General features: G+C 42.0%; 1 protein-coding gene across 2 annotated transcripts in view; it reads left to right on the top strand.

Annotated features, from left to right (window-relative positions):
• Nucleotides 1–20,233, top strand: part of SS18 (SS18 subunit of BAF chromatin remodeling complex) — a 184,834-nt gene extending 164,601 nt beyond the window's left edge. For both annotated transcript variants that reach the window (XM_030213670.1, XM_030213676.1), the window contains 2 exons: nt 1,962–2,095; nt 18,627–20,233. In XM_030213670.1, coding sequence (XP_030069530.1) covers nt 1,962–2,095; nt 18,627–18,653 — 161 coding nt within the window. In that variant the 3' untranslated portion in view covers nt 18,654–20,233. The remainder of the gene's footprint in view (nt 1–1,961; nt 2,096–18,626) is intronic.
• Nucleotides 20,234–24,189: the final 3,956 nt, after the last annotated feature.

The following is a 24,189-nucleotide window of genomic DNA, read 5'->3' as shown; positions in this document are numbered from 1 at the left end:
GCGTGATTGTGCTACTGTATAAGGCTATTTAACATATTTATAAATGATCTGGAAAATGGAACGATGAGTGAGGTGATCAAATTTGAAGATGAGACAAAACTATTGAAAGTTGTCAAAACACATGTGGATTGTGAAAAATTGCAGGAAGACCTTAGGAAACTAGAAGACTGGGCATCCAAATGCCAGATGAAATTTAATATGGACAAATGCAAAGTGATGCATATTGGGAAGCATAATCTAAATCATGGTTACCTGATGGCAAGGGTCCACCTTAGGAGTCAGTATTCGATCTAGGTGTCATTGTAGACAGTATGCTGAAATCTTCTGCCCAGTGTGCGCAGGTGGCCAAAAAAGCAAACAGGCAAAAAAAAAGCAAACAGGATACTAAGAATTATTAGGAAAGGGATGCAAAATAAGACCAAGAATATTATAATGCCTGTGTATCGCTCCATGATGTGACCTCACCTTGAGTATTTTATTCAGTAATGGTCGCTGATTTCAAAAAAGATATAGTGGAATTAGAAAAGGTTCAAAGAAAAGTGACAAAAATAAAGAGAATGGAACTCTTCCCGTATGAGGAAAAGCTAAAAAGATTAGGGCTCTTCAGCTTGGAAGGATGGCTGAGAGGAGGGTATGATTGAGGTCTGTAAAATCCTGAGTGGTGTAGAACGAGTAGAAGTGAATCGATTTTTCACTCTTTCAAAAAGTACAAAGACACTCAATGAAATTACTGTACATGGAAATGCTTTTAAAACAGAAGGAACCTTTTTTTCACTCAAAGAATAGTTATGCTCTGGAACTCGCTGCTGGAGGATGTGGGTAACTGCAGTTAGTTTATCTAGGGTTTAAAAAAAGGGTTGGAAAAGTCCATTGTCCGTTATTGAAGTGGACATGGAGGAAACCACTGCTTGCCCAGGATTGGTAGCATGGATGTTGCTACTAATTGGGTTTCTTCCAGGTACTTGTGACCTGGATTGGCTACTGTTGGCAGCAAGGATGCTGGGCTAGATGGACCATTGGTTTGACCCAGTATGGCTATTCTTATGTTATATTCTTAGTCTCCGATGTTACCTCATTTGGAATACTGTGTGCAGCTAAGGATACCGAACCCTCAAAAAGATATAAACAAGATGGAGTTGGTCCAGAGGATGACAACTAAATTTGTCAGTGACTTGTGTTAAATCTTATGGGGATAAACAATTTAAATATGTATGCTTTGGAAGAAAGGGGAGACAGAAGAGATATGATAAGAACATGTAATATGTCTGTGATATAAGTGTACAGGAGATAGGCTTCTTTCAATTTAGAGGAAGTTCTGGAACCAGAAGTCAGTAGGATGAAGGCAGAAGGAAGATGATTCAGGAATAATCTAAGAAACTATTTCTGTATGGCAATGAAAGATGCGTTGAACAGGCTCTCAATGGTGACAAATTCAGATACAGTCCTTAAAGCATGGGACAATCATAGCAGATCTTTGAGGGAGAGGAAAGGATTATAATTTAGTAGTTGGGGTAGAGTGGCAGGCTGTATGGTTTTATCTGTTATTTTCTGTTTCTGTATTGTGAATCTTGTCTTACTGGGGGATTATTCTGCTCACTCGTTTGCATAGATCAGCTACATGGCATGAGCAAAGCAACAAACTCATAAATATTTATCTTTCTTACTGTAAGTCTTAGTACTCTAAACTGAATTAATTTATGATTGGACATAGTGGTAAACTGTAATTTTGTGATTCAGATACCAGCCTCAAATGACAGTATCATAACAAATTATTTTGCACAAATTATTATGAAATAGTGCAAGATAATATTTATAACAATATTAGAAAGAAATAGAAATGTGCACGTTACATAGTTTGTATATGGTTTTCTTGGTGTTTTTTGTAGAGTCTTAAAAAGCCAGGATTCTGCCGGTTTCTTTTTATCTTCAAATTAATCATATGTTAATTTGTTCATTCATAGGTCCTTCTCAGAGTGGTCCTGGACCTCAGTACCCTAATTATCCCCAGGGGCAAGGCCAGCAGTATGGGGGTTATAGGCCTGCACAACCTGGACCCCCACAGCCACAGCAACAGAGGCCTTATGGATATGATCAGGTATAGCTGTTGTATTGGTTAAACAAACCTTTTAGAACAGATCAGTCTTTCAAATGACTGGATTGGGGCATCTTACCTAAGGTTTATTTCTGCTTAACCTTCTTCAGAAAACATGATTATCATTTGAAAATATCTAGTACATTAGATATTACATTTTAGTTCCATTTTGGTTGGAAGAGGAGAGAGTCGGGGCCAGATGCACTAAACTTAACGAGCCAGCAACGTGGTTTTTAAGCTTGTTCTAGCCAGTTTAGCGCACAAGTAGTAAACCGGGACATGCACAAAAGGGTTCTCCGAGCCATTTTCCTGTCACAGTAGCAGCTAATGAAAACGGAATGCAAATGAGCTAATTACTATTATAATGTGATGCGATGCACTATCGTTTCTGACCCCATGCACCGTGGAAAACCTAACTGGAGGTCTGCACCTCTCGTTGGGGCTGCTGTGAGCGGGACCTATGCAGAGGAGGAGGACGCCCATCGCAAAAATCAGAAGAAAAAAAACAAAGTGTTCATCAGGGACGTCCTTTCAAGTGCTAACACTTGGACGTCCTTCACTCAAAAAAAAAAAAAAAGGAATTCCCTGGCGAACACTTGGACATGTTTTCTTCAGATTTTGTGATGGGCATCCTTTTTGGACGTGTTTTTCTTACGTGCCCGAAATGACCACTGCCGGAGAGAATCGGGACGTGTGAGGACATCCAAACCAAAACTATTTGGGCGTCCCTTTCGATTATGCCCCTTCAGGTCTCTCTCAGCCAATCACAGCACGTTTAGCTGTCATCTAAACGTACTGTGATTGGCTGAGAGAGACCTGGAGGGGCATAATCGAAAGGGACGTCCAAATAGTTTTGATTTGGACGTCCTCACACGTCCTGATTCTCTCCGGCAGTGGTCATTTCAGGCACGTAAGAAAAACACGTCCAAAAAGAACGCCCATCACAAAAAGTCCAAGTGTTCATCAGGGACGTCCTTTTTTTTTTTTTTTTTTTTTTGAGAGTGACGTGTATGAAGCTGTCTTTGGCATGCGCAGAGCAGCTAGCATAACGATTGGCTGCTCTGCGCATGCTCGACTGTTCCACTGGCTTCCCCTCCTTAGGAAGGAAATCACATGCAAATGAGCTAACAGCGAGCAGCTCATTTACATGCGATTTCCTTCATGCATGCCCGTTTTTTACCGATTTGCTAAGGAATCGGTAAGGGAAGGGCTCTTTCCGTGGAGTTAGTGCATCTGACTGTCAGTCTTTTTCAAACTGCTCCTGTTTGGGTAATAGTTAATGCAGAGAGTCTGAAATCAGTGGTATTTCACAGGGAAAAAAATCCACCTTCACATTAGTAAGGTTATTGGAGTAAATCCATGGGTCAGCATTAATGAATCTGTTTCAGTAATCCTGACAGTCCAGTGGTGCTACTGATGTAAAGGAAATTACTCAGCTCCATTTTTAAAAATGTTAATGAAATAACTATTACAAATATAGAATTACCATTTGAGGATCATTAAATCTTGACTGGCTGGCCAGTAGCATAAAAAGAATGAACATCTGATAAATATTTCAGAGCATATATTTCATGTTTGTGCATCAAATGATAAAGGAAGGTTAGAGGAACTATAAATATAAATAATCTGTTATAAAATTGATGTTGAAATGTCAAAATCATTAGAGCTTGGATAACTGAAGCTCAATTCGGTCTAGCCCTTATCTCTGAAACTTGGCTACATGCAAAAGATGATCGAGCAATCCTAGACATGTGTCCACCTGGATACTCCATTCTTCATTTCTCCAGAGCCAGAAAGAGAGGAGGTGGCTTAGCTGTTATTTATAAATTATTCCTCCAGTTAAAAACTATTACTGAATTGCAATCCCCTAACCTAGAAATTGTTGCATGCTCTATAAAAGATGGTTCCCTATCCAAATTTATCTGCCTCCTATTACTATATTGTCCTCCCAATGGAACCTGGCCGGGGCCAAACTTACTGAATTTAAATCCAACATATGTGTCAATAATGACAATATCATTATGATTGGAGATATTAACTTCTTGAAAATGCTACTAATCTACATACTAAACAATTCCTTGATTTCGTTTGTCTGACAATTCTCACTTTTCAATGGAATGTCCTCCCACATCAAAAGACATCAACTAGATTTATTAGCACCAAATTTACAGACCCTATTAACTTTCACATATCTGAACCACAGTGGTCCTCGATACCTCAGTCAGATCATAGCAGCCTTTCTTGCAAGCTAAACTGGAAAGAATCTACCTATTCATGTAAGCCTGCCAACATATCACATAACTTCAAAACCAGAGGTAAAATTGACCCCTCAAAATTTTGGTCAAACGAACGACCTGGTAACTTACTTTCCTTTAATCCATCTACTAATTTCATCCAACAATGGAACAACACTTGCAAAACTGTTTTAGACGAACTTGCACCAATTACAAACAAATCCCAACCAAAAAAGAAGTTATTTCCATAGTTTAGCGAAGACCTTCTACCAATGAAACATAAATGTAGAAGACAAGAAAGAATTTGGATCAAATACAAATCCTATTTACAATGGACTAATTGGAAAAACACTTAAAATCATACAAGAGCATGATTATCAAAGCAAAAACTACTTAGTCGAAAAACAGTTAATCCACGAAAACTTTGCACACTAGTAATTAAGCTATTGAATACTCAACCTTTAACTACTATAAATGAACCCACACCAACAGCTGATCAATTGGTGTCATATTTCAAGCAGAAAATAACTAAAATCAGACAAAAATTAAATAACTCCCTAACATCAGTAGATTATTTTCTTAATATATATGGTCCTTCACTAATGTGCTCCCAAGCAGGGAGAATCTGGTTGGCCTTTCACCCACTTATCAACTGATCAAGTCAAATACACTCTTCACAAATATGCCTACTTGATAACTGTCCTAGTTACCTTCTCAAATCAGCACCTAATTTACTCATAAGCTATTTGCACTCAAACGCAAGTTATCTCGGGGCCTATTCCCCCCCCTCAAAATGACATTATTTTGACTCCTGTACTGAAGAATACCCAAACCAGCCTAAATATAGTCTCTAATTAAAGACCAGTGGTTTCAATCCCATTATTGGTAAAGGTAATGGAGGGGTTAGTCACGCACCAACTAATGCACTATTTCCAACTTCACTCCATTTTACATAGCTTACAGTCTGGTTTTTGACCTTCTCACAGTACTGAAACTGTTCTCACACCCTCCTTGCTAAATTTGGAAGAGAACTTAGCATTGGTAATCCTATATAATAATTCTCACCTCCAACGTTCTGACTTGCCTGGGACCGTGGCCATAGGCGCCCCGTATAAGAGGCTTGGGGAGGCTAAGAGGCATATTTTCAAAGCACTTAGCCTTCCAAAGTTCCATAGATTTCTATGAAACTTTGGAAGGCTAAGTGCTTTAAAAATATGCCTCTTAGCCTCCCCAAGCCTCTTTCTATGGAACTTTGGAAGGCTAAGTGCTTTGAAAATATGCCTCAAAGCCTCCCCAGCCCAACTGTGACCTTACCCTGTGCCCTGCTTCCCTCCCGACTCAACTCCCCGACCGGCAGCGCCCTACCAGCACAGCTCCCTGACCGGCAGCTTAGCTCCCTGACAGACCGACCCAGGGGGAGGGGGGGGGGGTGCTCCGCTGCTCCCGCTGCTCGCTCCTCTTCTTAATTGAACCCCCCCCCCCGCACCACACACCAGCCTTTTAAAAAGAAATGTCCGACGCAGTGGCGAGGCGCAGCATCTCGTATCTGCAAGTAAAAGAAGTGGATCGTCTCGGGCCTTCCCTCACTGTCCCGCCCTTGCAGGAATAGGAAGTTGCATCAGAGGAGGGCAGGACAGAGTGAGGGAAGGCCCAATGAGATGATTCGCTTCATTTACGTGCAAATGTGAGGCGCTGCGCCTCGCCACCGCGTTGGACATTTCTTTTTAAAGACCGGGTGGCAGAGAGAAGGCGAGGCACTGAGGTTCTGGCTCGTGGGGGGAGGGGGGGAGAAGGGAGGGAACCAGGGACAGATTTGCTGCATCAAGAGGCAGGGAGGGGAAGTGGTATTGCACGGGGAGGGGGGCAAGGAGGGAGAGAGGTGCTGCATGGGGTGGCAAGGCGGGATATTTGTGCTGCATGATGGGGGTCAAGGAAGAGGAGAAGTGATGCATTGGGGCAGTGGGCAGCAACACAGGGGAGACACATTTTGCATGGGAGGGCAAGGAGGGAGAGAGGTGCAGTATCAAGAGGGGCAGGGAGGGACAGAGGTGCTGTGTGGTGGGGGCAAGGAGGGACAGAGGTGCTGCATCAGGAAGGGCAGGGAGGGACAGTGGTACTGCATTGGGGGGGGGGAGAGATGAGGAAGAGAGGTGCTGGATAGGAAGAAAGATTCATTGGGGGAAATATGGAAGGGAGAGGGCATGGAGAGAGAAAGAGGTGCTGGACTTGGGAGAGAAGAGAAAAGACGTGCCAAATGTACAAGGAGACTTTGTCAAAACAGTTAAGAGAAGAAAGAGGAAATCAGAAACCAGAGACTGGGACCAAACCATTAAGAAAAATAAAATGACCAGACAACAAAGGTAGAAAAAAATAATTTTATTTTTTATTTATTGATTAGAATATGTCAGTTTTTTGAATGTGCGTCTGCCAGAACTGGTTTTAGACAAAGTGGAGGTAAATCTCCAGCTTTGAGATGGGCCACCCTTTGCATCTCTGAACTCCTTCACCTTTGCTGGCAGGGATACTGAGCCCCGCCAGCCAATAAATGAACTGCCACTGCTCGCTGCTGTTGTTTCTGGCTCTGAGCAGCATGCCAGGACTTCTCAGTGCGTGAATTCCTGGCATGCTGCTCAGAGCCAGAAACAAGCAGCGGAGAGTGGCAGTAATCCATTTATTTGGCTGATGGGGCTCGGCATCCCTACAGCAAAGGTATACCTTGCGTGTCTGAACAGTGGGAGGGGAGAGGGAGGAATGCATTGCCCCCCTAGTCCCCATGCCCCCCCCCCCCCCCCCCCCAAATTGCAAGGCTTGCTGTACCCAGAAAGAGAGTCTGTTGTTAAAAATTTCCCAGCACACCACTGGGTGTAGAGCCTAAATCATGACACACTACCTCTTGATGGATCTACATATGGTCTATCAGACAACTATGGATGTAAGCTCCACCCCTGGCCCCACCCATAACCCCGCCCCCTTTAGCCTCCCCAAACAGTTGGGCCACCGACCGCCTATGACCGTGGCTCATTCCAAGTTGGTCTGCTAGGCTCCGTAGATCAGGCTGACATCACCGTAGCCATTATGATGTCAACTTCAGAACCTGGGGGAAAAAAACATGCCTCACAGCTGATCCATGTCCAGAGGAGGGTCGCTGGACATGGGTGGCTGCAGGGGGTCGCTGGACATGGGTGGCTGGAGGGGGAGCAGGGGAGAGAGGAGGGTCGCTGGACATGGGTGGCAGGAGGGGAGGCAGGGGAGAGAGGAGGTTCGCTGGACATGGGTGACTTCAGTGGGCGCAGGGGGAGAGGAGGGTTGCTGGACATGGGTGGCTGCAGGGGGAGAGGAGGGTCGCTGGACATGGGTGGCTGCAGGGGAGCCGAGGAAAACCTTGCTAGCGCCCATTACATTTGTGTCAGAAACAGGCCTTTTTTACTAGTAAAATAATAATACTCCAATTTGATATGTCCAGTGCCTTTGACACTGTTGATCATAATACCCTTTTAAACATTCTTGACTATTACGGAGCTGTGTTGGTCCTCACCAAAGGTAGAGTAGATCCAAGATGGCTGCTGCCGGTGAGGACGCATAGGCTACTCGGTAGCTGTGAAGAGGGGGAAAGGGACTTATATACTGCCTTTCTGAGGTTTTTCCAGCTACATTCAAAGCAGTTACATATTATATACAGGTACTTATTTGTACCAGGGACAATGGAGGGTTAAGTGACTTGCCCAGAGTCACAAGGAGCTGTAGTGAGAATCGAACCCAGTTCCCCAGGATCAGAGTCCGCTGCACTAACCACTAGGCTACTCCTCCGGAACATTTTATCTGTTTGGATTTTTCAGTACTCTTCTATTTTTCTTGATAGCTTCGAAGAGGAGAGGGAAGGTTAGGAGCTACCCCATGGAGCTTCCTCAGCCTTCTGACTTGAAGCAGCTTTTAATAACCACATTCGTTCCTTTGACCCCGAAGGTGTCTCCAGCAGAAGGGCCACTTGTAGAAGAGATGCTGACTGCTGCAATACTCATTGAGCCCTGACACATGAAGTCGTCCTCCTCCACCTAACTACAGTCCGGAGGAACCTCAGGATGTAGATTTGACTGCCGAAGTGCAGAATCGGTCTTCATCGCTTGGAGCAGCAGGTGGTGGTAACTCTTATCTCGCTAGATGTGAAGGATCTTCTGGGTAAACCAGTGGCTATAGTTTGGGGTCAAGGTGGAGAGATATCTTCTGCGGAGGCTGAGCAGCAAGGGATTCTGAAGTTACTGTGAACCCACGCTCTTTGACCAAGGGCCTAACATTAGATTACAGCAGTGTACACGTACTCTCCTGGTAAAACCTTCGGTGGTCACACTGGACTCCATTTGGTCAGCTCCAATAAGATTGGAAGCTTCAGTTACTAAGAATTCCAAAGAACTTACTGGAATATCTAATAGGCTGCAGCTGGATAAAGAGCAACAGGAAGAAAAATTGAACTGTTTCCATGGAGGTTGAGCAAGACAGAGCAAACCCTGGAACAACAAGGTACTACTACTTATCATTTCTATAGCGCTATTAGACGTACGCAGCGCTGTACACTTGAACATGAAGAGACAGTTCCTGCTCGACAGAGCTTACAATCTAATTAGGACAGACAGGACAAACAAGAGATAAAGGAATATTAAAGTGAGGATGATAAAATAAGGGTTCTGAGCAAGTGAACAAGGGTTAGGAGTTAAAAGCAGCATCAAAAAGGTGGGCTTTTAGCTTAGATTTGAAGACGGTCAGAGATGGAGCTTGACGTACCGGCTCAGGAAGTCTATTCAAGGCATATGGTGCAGCAAGATAAAAGGAACGGAGTCTGCAGTTAGCAGTGGAGGAGAAGGGTGCAGATAAGAGAGATTTACCCAGTGAATGGAGTTCCCGGGGAGGAATGTAGGGAGAGATGAGAGTGGAGAAATACTGAGGAGCTGCAGAGTGAATGCACTTATAGGTCAATAAGAGGAGTTTGAACTGTATGCGGAAACGGATAGGAAGCCAGTGAAGTGACTTGAGGAGAGGGCTAATATGAGCGTAACAACCCTGGCGGAATATTAGTCGTGCAGCAAAATTTTGAACAGATTGAAGAGGAGAGAGATGGCTAAGTGGGAGACCTGTGAGAAGCAGGTTGCAATAGTCTAAGCGAGAGGTGATAAGATTGTGGATGAGGGATCTGGTAGTGTGCTCAGAAAGGAAAGGGCGAATTTTGCTGATATTATAGAGAAAGAAACGACAGGTTTTAGCAGTCTGTTGAATATGTGCAGAGAGGGAGGAGTCGAAGATGACCCCAAGGTTACGAGCTGATGAGACAGGAAGGATGAGAGTGTTATCCACAGAAATAGAGAATGGGGGAGGAGGAGAGGTTGGTTTAGGGGGATAGATAAGAAGCTCAGTCTTGGTCATGTTTAGTTTCAGATGGCGCTGAGACATCCAGGCAGCAATGTCAGACAGGCAGGCTGATACATTGGCCTGGATTTCGGCTGAGATTTCTGGTGTGGAGAGGTAGATCTGGGGGGAGTCAGCGTAAAGATGATACTGAAAACCATGGGATGAGATCAGAGTACCAAGGGAAGAAGTATAGATGGAGAAAAGAAGAGGTCTCAGGACAGATCCCTGAGGTACACCAACTGACAGAGGGATAGAAATAGAAGAGGATCCACTAGAGAATACACTAAAGGTATGCTGGGAGAGACAAGAAGAAAACCAGGAAAGAACAAAGCCCTGAAATCCAAGTGAGGACAGCGTATCAAGGAGTAGGCTATGATCAACAGTGTCAAAAGCAGCAGATAGATCGAGAAGGATGAGGATAGAATAGAGACCTTGGATCTGGTTAGGAACAGATCATTGGAGACTTTAGCAAGCACTGTTTCAGTTGAATGAAGGGGGCGAAAGCCAGATTGAAGTGGATCAAGAATAGCTTGAGATGAAAGAAAGTCAAGGCAACGGCGGTGAACAGCACGTTCAAGTATCTTGGATAGGAAAGGAAGGAGGGAGATGGGGCGATAGTTGGAAGGACAGGTAGTGTCCAATGAAGGCTTTTTAAGGAGTGGTGTGACTACGGCATGTTTGAAGACATCAGGAACAGTCGCAGTGGACAGTGAAAGATTGAGGATATGACAGATAAAAGGGATGACAGTAGGAGAGATAGTGTTAAGTAGATGGGTGGGAGTAGGATCAGAGGAACAGGTAGTTTCGAGGAGGAAATAAGATGTGTAGTTTCCTCTTCAGTGATTTCAGAAAAGGAGGCAGGGGTTGGAGGGTTGAGAGAATGGACTAAGGGAAGGGAGAGGTGGAGGTGACCTGGTTGAGAATTCAAGTTTAATCATGTGAACCTTATCATGAAAGAACTCAGCCAGAGTCTGGGGGGGGGGGGGGGGGGGGGGGGGTGAAGGGGGGGTTGGAGGTGAAGGCACTTTGAGGAGAGAGTTCAGTGTGACAAAGAGACGACGAGGGTTTGAGCCAAGATAATTAGTCAACTGGATGTAATAGTCCTGTTTGGCAAGTAAAAGAACAGACTGGAAGGAAGTCAGCAAGAATTTGAAATGTATGAAATCAGCATGGGCACGGGATTTCAGCCAAAGGCGTTCGGCAGAGCGGGCACAGGAACGTAGGTAGCGGATTCTAGAGGTCAGCCAAGGTTGGGGTTTGGTACGTTTTACAGAACGGGGAATGAGAGGAGCGAGAGTATCCAGAGCAGAGGAGGGAATAGTGTTATAGGAAGAGACAGCCTCATTGACAGACTTGGATAACATAGTGGTAGAGAAGAGATTTGAAACATTGGAGGACAGAGTAGAAGGGTCAATAGCCTGAAGATTCCTAAATGTATTGGTTAAGATTGGATGAGACTGGGGAGGAGGGTGTTTAAGTGTGAAAGTTATCAGATGAGGGTCAGAGAGGGGAAGAGTTGAGGCACAGAAACTGGAGAGTGAGCAGTTTGAGGAGAGGATAAGATCAAGACACTGGCCGTTCTGGTGAGTGGGGGCAGTGGAGCACAGTTGAAGATTGAAAGAAGATGTTAAAGCAAGAAGCTGCAAAGCATGAGAGTCAGAGGGGATCATTAGCATGAATGTTAAAATCCCCAAGAATGAGGGAAGGAGGTGAAGGTTCAAGAAAGAAGGAAAGCCAAGCATCAAAGTCAGTGAGAAAGGAAGAAAGGGACTTATCAGGGGGTCAATAAATGACTGCTACTCGGAGAGACAGAGGAGCAAATAGACGGATGGAGTGGACTTCGAAGGAAGAAAAACAGTAAGACTGAGGTAGAAGAAGAGGTTGAAATCTACAAGAGGGTGAAAGTAGTAGCCCGACACCACCTCCGCGGCCAACCGGGCGAGGAGTATGGGAGAAAAGATAACCTTCATGGCATAGGGCCGCAACTGAAGCAGATTCTTCAGGGTAAAGCCAAGTTTCAGTTAGGACAAGCAGATGGAGAGTACGAGAGATAAAGAGGTCATAGATGTAGGAAAGTTTGTTACAGACAGAGCGGGCATTCCACAGAGCGCAAGAGAGAGGCAGGGAAGGAGGGGGGAGGAGAGGAACAGAAATTAGATTGAAGATATCACGGTGTGACCTGCACAAATAGGATGAGAGCTGATGTGGAGGACCAGGATTGGGATTAATGTCCCCAGCGGAGAGCAGGAGAAGGAGTAAGAGAGTACGGAGAAGAGTAGGAGAGGTACGACGACAGCGATGAAGGCGAGATGTACTCAGATAGAAAGGAGATGGATGAATAGAAGGAAGGAAATGTTTAAGGTTGAGAGCTGAGAAAAAGGAAGAGGAAAAAAGAGATAGATGATGAATACAGATGGTGGACAATGTGTTCCTGCAGTGTACAGTGGTTTAAGATGGAGAAACAAATTAGGAAGGGACAGTGCCAAGAAGAAAATGTGTACTGGAGCTATAAGTAGTAACTGGGAGAAAAATAGATGTAAAGAGAAGAATGCCTCGCGCGCCGTTAGGTGCGCGGCACCTAGAGCGGAGGCCCCGAGTGGATCGGAGTGGACCTGGGAGTCATCCCGGAGAAGGCTGTATGCAGATGAGCGGCAAGTCCTTGACAGCACCTGAAAGGCAGCCGGTGGTAGAGCTGGGCACCTCTCAGCTGAGGAAGGCTTACCAGGGGTTAGGCCGAAGCCAGCATTCCTCCCCCTGAGATAAGATGATGGTACATCGAAGACTAGAAGCGATTGAAAATAAGTTAAGATTTTTTAATTTGAGGTTTGTGAACTTACCTAAGGTCCTTTTTGAACTACTTCGGGACACACTGAAAAAGTATTTTACAGAAATTCTCAAGATTCCCTCTGATCTCCATCCACCTGTTGCAAAATGATACTTTTTTGCCATTAAAACCTGGGCAAGGTAGCAATATGAAAACTGATATATCCAACGACAGCGTTGATATTTCAGCCACCCTAGAAAGATCAGTGGATGAGGAAACTTATAGTGCTACCATGTGTGTGACTTTTGTATTTGAGCAAGGTAAAGAACGTGTTTTTTTTTATCTGTACTGTCATTACTATTCAGCTTTATTCCAGGGACAGGAGTTGTGGGTGTTTCCTGATTTTATGTAAAGCAACTCAGGATAGAAAGAAGAAATTTCTTCAAGCCACCCAGGAGGCTCGAACTGTTGGGATGCAAGTGTTTGTTAAATTTCCATCTAAATGCATTGTAACATGTGATGTACATACGTTTTCTTTGAATTTTCACAATTTCAGTCTTTCTATCTCAACAGTGGAGGCATAAATGGGGGTTCTAGTAGACTGCTGATATAGTCCACAGAGATATTTTATAGATGAGTTTGGACTTTTATTTTAAAATGTGGCAGACCTTTTCTTTTAGTTTTGTCTATGGCGTTTTCTGGTTATTTTTTCTGGGATCTTCTTTAACAAGGATTTGTTTCCGTTTTAATTAGTGTCCTAAGTACCAGATATCTGATATAATTGTGTGTTTGCCTTGAAATGTTTTACTACTACTGTTTGTACACTTTTTACTATTTAAATTTTTGATTGATGTAATGTTTATAAATTTATAAATAAAGAAAAAAATGGTTCTCAGGCTTCCTGAGGTCTAGATTATACCAAGTGAAACAATCAGGTACAATTTCATCAGCATGGTCTCCTGTTTGTGGAGTGTCCCAGGGCTCTCCATTGTCCCCCATCCTATTTAACATCACGTTGATTCCAATTTACTGGATAAAAATGGTCGCCCAACATTCATTTATGCAGATGAGGTTACCATCTATAGTCCAATAAAGAAATAAATTAAACTACTCATATCATCAGATTAGGTATCTCGCTAATGGAATCTTGGGCATCCAATTTCAAATTAAAACTCAAGACCGATAAAACTGAATTCTTAATAGTTACTAATCCTCATCACGCCATAAATCTTAAATCATTTACCACTGAGAACATAACACATCCCCTTGACTCAACTATGAAAATTGTAGGAGTCACAATTGACCAATTCCTCACTTCATATAACCAATTTTTCAAAGTGGTCTCAAGTGTTTTCAATTCATTATGGAAATTGAGGAAACTAAGCCATTCTTCACAAAATCAGTCTTCCTTACCCTAGTTCAATCCCTAGTCCTAACAAAATTTGATTACTGCAACTCTTATTTACGCCAAAAACTACAAACCACTCAAAACACTGCTGCACGTCTCATATTCAGACTACCACACTTCGCCAAAGCAACCTCCCTTCTGTATGATTTGCATTGGCTGCCAATAAAAGATAGAATATCATTCAAGCTAGTTACCTTCATTCATAAAATTTTGTATGATTCAGCCCTAATATACATGAACAGCTTCATTGAATTACTCTCTCATAATGCCTCTAAATCATCTAGAGAATATCTTACCCTACATTTCCCAGATTGTAAGAAAGTAACCTACAAAACAATCCATACTGCTAACTTTTCATATCAAGGCATTAAAATTTGGAACTCCGTACCTAAAACCATCAAATGCACCGATGATGATTTGTTATTGCAAAGTCTAGTGAAAACTCACTTCGAAGGGAGGAGTCAAGATGACGGCAGGTTCCTAACGCTTTGCTCTATATGCTCCTTTCTGTCCTCTATTTTCCTGAGAAGTTGTCTTTTTTTCCTTTGGAAATGTGCCGCACACTAAGAGGAAATGGGTAGTTAGGATGCTATCCCCACCAGGTTCAACTACACCCTTGCTTCAGCCTTGGATCAACCAGTTTGTAGTCGGGTCCTCATGAGCAGAAGCTGGGAGCGTGTGCTCCTTGTTGGATGAAAGCAGAGGAGTGCCTTCCCTACTGGAGCACAAAACATCTTTTTCTCCCCTGGCAGCGGGCTCCCTGCCATGCCCCACAGCTAAAGCAGAAGCCCAGGACTGGAGAAGTGGTTGCATCGGTTGCGCAAGGTGGGGTTGGAGCTCTGGCTGGAGAGCTGCTAGTGGATGGATGAACTGGTGGCCATTTGGAGGCCCCCACGGTGGTAACTCTGGAGTTCATTTGGAGTACTGTACAAACTGTGAACTTGACTGTGATGAAGACAGCAGAGGTAACAACTTTGGTTGGGAGATTTGGTTCTTTAAGTATGACAGTGGAAACATTGAAAACTGATTTTTTTTGGGTCAAGTTGAACAAATTTGTTTGGATGTTAAAAGTTTGCAAGATTTTAAGAATGCTGCAGCTTTGGATAGACTGGCTGTTCATAGGCAGATTAAGTCTTAATCTGCAAATTTTGAACTTTCGAAAAGCTCTGGCCACTTCTCCCTTGGACATCTTGAAAAAGTATTTAGTTGAGATATTGAAGTTTTCTCCTGATGCTTTGCCTCTAGTAAATAAGGTCTATTATCTTCCAGTTTCTTAAAAAAATGTCCAAGGTGAAATAGTTGGTTCAGAACCTGAACCATCATTGGATTTGAAAAATATCTCTGCTATTTTAGAGGAGACTGTCAATGAAGCCACAAAATGGACCATCTTATTAGTGTCTATGGTTTTTGAACAAGATGTTATTTCTATAATGAAGCAATATTTTAGACACTCTCAAGAATTTTTTCAATGGTCAGAAGATGAGAATTGTTGGGGTCTGCTTACGATTATCACACATTAGACAGTCACCCACATGAGAGCTTACCCCAAATGACTATTACTGAAACACTCATGTCATTGGGGGGGGGGGGGGGGGGTTTACACTAACAAAACTAATAATACTTCACTCAGAAGTGAAATAAAAAGAAAAGTTTATTCTGGAAACAAGTAAATAGTGGCTCAAGCAGAGGCTTATGGCAAGTCTGAAATACAGAAAAGAAATGATTAAAGAGACCCCCTTGTCTCCAAGCCAGTTCGCTGCCTTCGGAACAAAGAAGCCCCCCGAACACAAGGCTGTCACTCAAAACTTACACAATACATACCATATAATAATCCAGAAACTAATTATCATCTCAGTACATCCCACTAACCAATCATCTTACCTCCCTATTCCAACACATCTGACTTTTTATCCTATCAATTTTCAGTCCATACCCTAATTCTTAGAATAGTAGTTACGCCTCCCCACCTGACCCTGAGTCATAAAGTCATGCTATCGTCACCCACCTACTAGAATCTTCTCTCCCACCATACCTGCCGTTACAAATTCCTTGCCCCCCTCTTCACGCCACTCCAGCAGTTCTTTTGTATCGCATATCCAAACTATAGCTAAGTTATTTTTGCTGTACAAGCTAACCTTGTGGTTGGCGAGCAGTCCATTCCCAACTTCCCCCTTTCACCATCCAGATACAATGTGGTTTCAAACTGTATAGAATACAGTAAAATCTAAATATCCATTAAAATCCAAATATCCATTAAAGTTACATTGGACCATTCTATGTTCCTATTCTTATTTACTAAAGCTTGTAACAAAGTTCACAATAAATTCTTAAGCTGTCCTGCACAGTATCTTGCCCCAGACATGACCCCAAAACTGGTCAGCAAAAATACAGAAAAAAAACAGATTTCTTATTCTGTTTTTTTTCTTATTCCATTCTCGCGATGCACCTCCCTCCCCATGATCTTCTATAACCGTCTCCACATCCACACACATCTGTCCCAGTGAAGGGTCCAGACACTTCCCCCTCTCCCATCGCTTGCCCGCAAAATGCGTAAACATGTTTTGGGTCCAGTCTAGTCAGGAGGAGTGTGGGTCACAAGGCTGTCCTTGCACAATTTCACAAGGCCACCCTGCAGCCTGATCTAGTTAGCAAGGATTGAAAACAGCACAAGGAATAATTAGGGGGGGGGGATGAAATAAATTTTACAGGTAGCCCTTGTTTTATTATTTAGAAGGGTGCTCTGGTTAGGGGTCCCCCCCCCCCCCAGTTCCCTACAGAATCTACCTGGATGTTGCTAAAAATACCCAAGATAGGAGGAAAGCTTTCCACAAGAGGTCAAGGATCGGGGGGGGGGGGGGGGGGGGGGGGGTGGTATTTTCCTATTGGCTTTTTCCTGCAAATCAGTATCAGATATGCTCAATCTAAGTATGTCTTTTTTGTCCAGAGTAGTTACACTCCTTTTTTGGACTTGAAGTTATAGTGGATATAACAACTAATCCTGCATATTAGTATATGACCTTGAGGTAGTACCTGTTAAGCCTTGTGTTAAAGCAATTGTTATCTTCAGTTTAATGTCCTGTTTTTTGATTGTCTCCTTCCTCTATTTCCTTTTTGTGGTCTAAGGAGGGATTTACTTTTATACAACATAATTTTTTTCTTTTGTATATGATTATTGCCTGTATTTCTATTTTCAAGAGTTGTCTGGATAATTGTTTATAAATGAATAAATATAAAAGAAAACTCACTTCTTCAGTCTAGCCTTTAAGGAAATAAGCACTTTTCTCACATAAACTCATGGCATTAATTTTTACCTCATCTTACCCTGTCTATCCCAGTTAATCCTAGCCCTTTACCTTTTGCCTCTATATTTCAATTATCTAGCTTAAATGACTAAGGACTTCTTTTACAAAGCCGTGCTAGCAATTTCCACGCAGCAAATGAAAGGAAGTCCATAGGAATTGAATGGGTTTCCTCTCACTTGTCGTACTGAGAATCGGCAAAGAGACCCTAAGTATTTGATTACATCTGTTCCTAACTCAAGTTTTACTGGTTTAACATTATATATTTTACTTTCTGTTAATATATTAAATGACGTATTTTACTTTCTGTTAATATATTTTGAACATGTTCAAGCTTATCTAGTTATGTAAGCCACATTGAACCTGAGTTCTACTAATGCAGGATATAAATGTCATTAATAAATGAATAAAATACTAAATGATACAGTAACACAAAACACCTTATCACTTGGTACTGTTAGTTTTAGAGGTCAGTTTGTCTAAAGCAGTCCACTGGTATTAAAGTGCAAAAAAGTTTGCTTAGGCTAAGCTCATTGAGCAGGGACTGTCTTTCTATGTTAAATTGTACAGCGCTGCGTAACCCTAGTAGCGCTTTAGAAATGTTAAATAGTAGTAGTATATTATGTGGATGATAATATCAGATAGTTGTTGATCACTGTGCTGTTCTTCCAGTCTGATAGCAGCATAACTGAGTAAAAGACTAAAAACAGTATTTGTACTAGTACACTGAGCAGTTAAGGACTATAATTAGAATAGCAGCATATATATATAACCTGATGGGCTCATTTTTATACAGTGACATTTTATAACCAGAATGGCTTTTTAAGTCACATTATACACTATATAACCTGTTGCAGAAAAAGAATTTGTTTAGAGCAGAAGGAGGGAAAGTGACTGCCACTGCTGTACTGGCTAACAAGAAGGACTGAAGTTTTATTTTGCAGGAGGTGCATCTCCAGCTTTTAGGCTGACAGGAGTTTCCAGAGCATGGACATTTGGGGTGTAGGAAGAGAAAATGGTCAGAATAAAGGAGAAATTTATACAAAAATAAATAAAATCAATAGTGGCAATCTAGATTTAAAATGCTACTGCATTTTCTGTGCCGTTGGTATATGTTCATTATGTTTTTATTGACAATTTTGTTTTCATAAGAGATTAGACTGTCTGCCAGTCCTCAGATTGGACACTGAGGGGGTGTTTTACTAAAGCTTAGCTCGAGTTATCTGCAGCAGGGCCCATAGGAATAAAATGGACCCTGCTGCAGATAACTTGAGCTAATCTTTAGTAAAAGACCCCCTGAGTAAATTATGTAAAATTAAAGCATTCATATTTTGTTACATTCCAAATGTTTGTTTTGAGTTGTTTTGTTTTTATAGGCTTTTTTCACACAGTGAAGGCTAGCAAATACCCTAACATAGTGTTTTCTTTTTAGGGTCAGTATGGAAATTACCAGCAGTGAAATGTGCATTCCAGAAGCCAGTATCTAGTAGCAGTCATGTTTCCCCAGCAGTGTGGACATCTTCCTGGAAAGAACTACCATTCCATCTAGTTTTTGGGAATATTCTTGTGGATAAATGGCTGCGTTTTGATAATACAGTCCATATGTGTTAGCCGTAAAAGGCTATATTTTTAAAGAATTAAAAACAAATTCACATCTCTACTCTAGATGGCAGCATTGGACAGAAAATAGATCAGTATGAACCAGTTTGCTTGGATAAACTATTCAGAACTCCTTGCAGACTGCTGAAAGACTGAAAGGCACAAACAGCTTTGTATGTTTGTGAAAGTTAAGGGGATTTAATATTTTTCCATGGATTCTTTTGTAAGGGGACTAAGGGAATGAAAAGACTTTTTACAGCAGCAATATTTTGTATATTATGTTTTGTGTGTTAAATATGCAAGGCAGTACATTACTTACTGTGCGGGATCAGAGCTCCCCAGGACTGCAGCAACATAATGTGTTATTGCACTGGTCTGAAAATGTATCACGCAGGCAGGAAGAATGGGTGAAGCACACCATGCACATTTTCTTAGATCATAGTTCAAGAAAATAGTCTTGCTATTCAAATAAGGCATCAACAGTCTGTAAAAATACATTTTATCCTTTATACTTATTACCAATCGGAACTGTTTTTTTAAAGATTTTTTTAAATTTTTTTTAAACCAGAAAAATATGATGTTGGATCTAAAGTCTTTCATGACAGCTTTGTATAAACTGAGCTGTAGGCCCTGTCTAATAGCAATAACTAAGGATATGAAAAATGTTAATTTTTTTTATGGCCCAAAGAAGCAAGGAATTTGGCAGGTATTATACAAGACAGCAATTTAGATGTATGTGCAGTTTGACCACTGACTAGATAAATGTAACCGAAAATAGAATACTTTGCAACCCTTTATTTCATTATTTTCCTTTGTGAAAGAAACTGCTTAAGTCATTCTTTATATAATATTGTGAGCTACTTGAGATTGAGAGGAGATGGAGGCAATATTAATCAAAATCCATAATTAGAAAATTAAATGCCTAATCTCTTTGGTGGGTTGTGTTTGATCCTTGTTGCATGTGAGAGAGACTGCACCCTGGCCAATAGCATAGTATGCAAACTTGAGATTTGAGAATTTTCTGCCATTATAGGGTACTGTCTTGTATACATATGTTTGGAAATCTAATATGAAATTAAATGAGACTGGGGAGAAGAAGGGGTAAACTTGGTAGTGTCACGTTCCCTATGTAACCGGAAGGCAGTAGATGCAGTGCATAAATAATGTTTGAGCAAATAAAAAAAAATCATGCACATTTATTTAAAAACTTGTTTTGCCCATTGTACTTCAAAAAAAAAAAAAAATCCCATTTCTGATGCTGGTTAATTAAAAAGAAATAAATAAAACACATCAGGGTTTGAATGGATAAAGCATAAACAGTATTATTGTGATTGAAATGCTTGTAGGTTCTGTGCCAATGTTGCACCACTATGTACTTTATTGCTGTTTAAACTGTATTTCATCAACTCAAAAGGAAGAATAAATTATTTGTCCTTTAAATGCACTCATCTATTTTTTTAGACTGGACATATCACTTGTACTATCTTTGTGTGGAGGATTCAGTATAAAGTGGGTTTTATTCATTACAAGCCCAAGCTCTAGTTTGTTTTGCAGGATGCTATCAAAATGCCTAGGCTATGCACAAGCTAATTAGAATTAACTGTTCAGTAATCAGCAAAAAGTGTAGGTTGTTTGCTACATGAGTATTCTTGTGAAAATGAAGTCCATGAGGCTGTAATCAAGATGACTGAATTAGATAAATGAGTTGAGAAAATATAAATGTAGAGCCTATCCTGCTGCAGATACATTATCTCATTTAAAATATGCTCACCTGACATTAAGAAATAATTTGTCTTGTCAACCTATCTTCTGTTAAAGTCTTATTCTCCTTTTAATGGAAATTAAAATTACAATTTTAATAAGCAGAATTTCCTCTAGGATTTTCTTTCTTGAGACTACCACATTTGGAAAGCTTAATTGTTTTATAACAGTCCTAATTCGTAAAAGATTTTAATTGGTGGTGACAAAAATCACCGTATTCCTGGAGTAACTAGTTAAAAAAGAATAGCTTTTAAGCTCTTATAGTTTCCTTTCTAAAATCTAATATCTTGTTTAAATGTTAAGTTGTGAACTAGAAGACTATTCATGTAGTAGGTTATGCATCTGTAGTACTTATCCAAGAGGATGGGAAAGGGGAAAATATGGGATTTCAGTGTGGTTATGTTTGCATCTGAAATGTAACTTGCTAAAAAGTAAGCAAGTGTTGGGTAAGATGACTGCTTTTCATTTTCGAGTGTAGGAAATGCAATCTGAACTACAGTGAGAAATGGTAACTGCAGAAGGAAGCTTCACTGATGCATCAGAAATCCTCAGTGTCTTGACACCACTGGCCAAGGCCTGACCTGGTGGTCAGTACTGCAAGACAGGCAGAGAGTCAAAATATCTTCTTTGAAGAATTTTTATGAGTCTGACTGAGAGTTCCTGGGACTCTAAAGAAGATTCGTAGGGCGTCTATAGGTCTCCTTTCATATCCTTCCCCATGTTATGAGCGGTGTAAATCTGTACCTGATAAACTCTTATTCGCTTTTTTTTTTTTTTAAGTAGATGGCTCAGGTTCTCCCACTTAAGTTAAAGTTAGAGGAGGAGCCCAGGGCAAAAACACTGAATATTCTCCGATTCCTCCACCCACCTAAGGAAGCTATGACAGTGTCCATTCACAAAATCTTAAAGGAGATTCAGATGAGAATGAGCCCCCCCCCTCCCCCTCATTTCTACTATTAAGAAGATTGACTCTATGTATAGAGCTCAAAAGTCTCCCAGATTAGCAAAGCAACAGTTTCCTCACCATTTTCTTAGTCCTTCAGCAGAGGCACTTGAATTTGGAGAAGGTGCAGAAGCTACATGGGACACTTACAGATGAGCTGTATTGGCACAATGTAGAGTGTGCCTCTGTAGTATCTATGCAGCAATCTGATTGTGAACCTTCCCTACCAGAAAGTCGCACCTTTCTCATGCCTTCTCTGAACCCCAGGGCTGTGCAAGTCAGATCAGGAGACCCCATTTAATTGTAACTACAGCCTTGCTCTTTGGCCTGCCACTGCTGGAGCTCTGCTCTGTGCTGACGCAGCACCACCTTCTGGCCTCCTCTGAACCTCAGGCCATGGGAATCGAGTCAGGAGACCCAGTTGCATCGCAGCTGTAGCCTTGCTCCAGTTTCTCATCCCAGAGCTTGCAACTTCAGCACTGGGTAAGGAAAAAAAACTTTACTGTGGGACTGGGATGAGTGGGTACAGCAAGTGAAAAGTGATGGTGGTTGGGAGAGGAAGGGGTAGAGTCCAAAGGAAAGATTTGGAATTGCAAGAGAGAAAGGGGGCAGAATGGGAAATGAAGGGAATGGGTATGCATTTGTAAAAAGGGGAAGGGAAGTGAGAACAAAGTAAGCGTGTGGAGTGAAGGAAGTTTGGGAAACGAGAACAGAGAAGGCATGTGGTAGAGAGAAGGGAATGTGAGTGGGGTAGGAAGGTCACTTTTTCTGTACAAGTTTTGCTTGATTTGTCTTTGTTTGAAATTTCATAAATAAAATTTTTTTTAAATAAAAAATTCTTGTCTGCATGTGGAAGAGCTAGGTAGGAGTGGGTTGGTGTTAAGCATGCGATGAAGCTACAAAATAGTAAATTTAAAACGAATTGGAGAAAATCTTTCTTCACTCAACGTGTAATTGAACTCTGGAATTCGTTGCCAGAAAATGTGGTAAAGGCGGTTAGCTTAGCAGAGTTTAAAAAAGGTTTGGACGGCTTCCTAAAGGAAAAAGTCCATAGACCATTATTAAATTTGACTTGGGGAAAATTTTTCTGGGATAAGCAGCATAAAATGTTTTGTACTTTTTTTGGGATCTTGCCAGGTATTTGTGACCTAGATTGGCCACTGTTGGGAACAGGATGCTGGGCTTGATGGACCTTTGGTCTGGCCCAGTATGGCAATGCTTATGTACTTATGTAAGCAGGGGCACAGAGCCGGGGGGGGGGGGGGGGCCCTACACAAATAATGGCACATGTGAGTTTATCTTGTTGGGCAGACTGGATGGACCGTGCAGGTCTTTTTTCTGTCGTCATCTACTATGTTACTACCGAACTGGTCTGCAAAGGGCCCCACGAATGCTAAAATCGGGCCTGTTAAAATGTGTCGGTTTTTGAAATGTACATTTGCCAGAGCTGGTTTTAGACATGAGCATGAAATATAACAAATCGTGCTAACTGTTCAAATATTCTAAGCATAGAATGCTAAAAGACTACACAGTTTAAGTGGTTGTGTTTGCATTCCTTGTATACTCTGAAGTCAGTTTGCACTTCGGTGTCAGTACTATGTGCTATTTAATTTTTAGTTTTCATTTGGTATGTTGCCCACAGACCTGAGAATTAGTGCCTCAGTCCTGCTCCAGAATAGAAACACATGGCAAACTAGTCTTGGATGCTTGCCTTCTGCATTAGGGTGAGGATATTCTCTACGAGCCTTCGATCTCCTCCACAGCAAGGACTCTTCTGAAGCTCAGGTAAGACCAGGGAATCATGATCTCATAGCTTTTATTGGCCAAGACAGGTTTGATTTCAGCTTCTTCTAGATCATTCCAGTAGAAGTCCAGTGAGATTGTAATGTTTTCCAACACTAATCATGTAAGAGCAGGGACCATTAATGAATGCTGTCATTGAGTCCCTAGCCTTCATAGCTTGGATGTTGAGAGGTTAACATTGATTTCTCTGAATTTTTCTGACAGTGTCTTTCTTCTTGCTGGCTGCCAGAAGAGATTTGATTAGGAGGGCATATAATTCTGAATGGAAAGGGCATATAATTCTGAATGGAAGAGGTTTGCCATCTGGTGTTGGTAGTAACACCCTAGATCTTCTGGGTATTTTTTGTTTGGGTTTTTTTTTTGTTGTTCTATAGATAAACTGCTTGAAATCACCTTTTGTGTCTCTTGGAGTCAGGTCTCAAGACCAACTTGGTTAGGGTTCACCATAGGCGCCCCATATAAGAGGCTTGGGGAGGCTAAGCCTCCCCAGCCAAGCTGTGACCTTTCCTCACCTTTTCCGCCACCTTCCCCCCCCCCCCCCCCCCCCCCTGCTGAGCCTGCCCTCAGCTCCCCAACCTTCCTGCAGTGGCCAGCCTTTCCCTTCTCGCTCAGTGTCCCGCCTTCCTCTGATGAGGTATTTCCTGTTTCCGCGAGGGCGGGCTACTGAGCGAGAAGGGAAAGGCTGGAGCGGAGGTGAGCCATCGCTGCAACTTAAAAAGGTTTAAACACCGGGCGGCCTATTGAGTTGTGGATAAAGAGATCGGCTGCAGAACAAAGACAGCACAGTTGAGAAATTAGTTGCAGAACAAAGAGACAACCCCGGAAAAAGCTCAGTGATAGGACAAAGACATAGAGACTGCCCGGGAGAAGGATTTGTTGGGAGAATCCG

Source organism: Microcaecilia unicolor, chromosome 1 (genome assembly GCF_901765095.1).
Source record: "Microcaecilia unicolor chromosome 1, aMicUni1.1, whole genome shotgun sequence".
NCBI lineage: Eukaryota > Metazoa > Chordata > Amphibia > Gymnophiona > Siphonopidae > Microcaecilia > Microcaecilia unicolor.
Note: the sequence above shows the minus strand (reverse complement) of the source record. Positions and strands in the feature narration are given on the sequence as shown.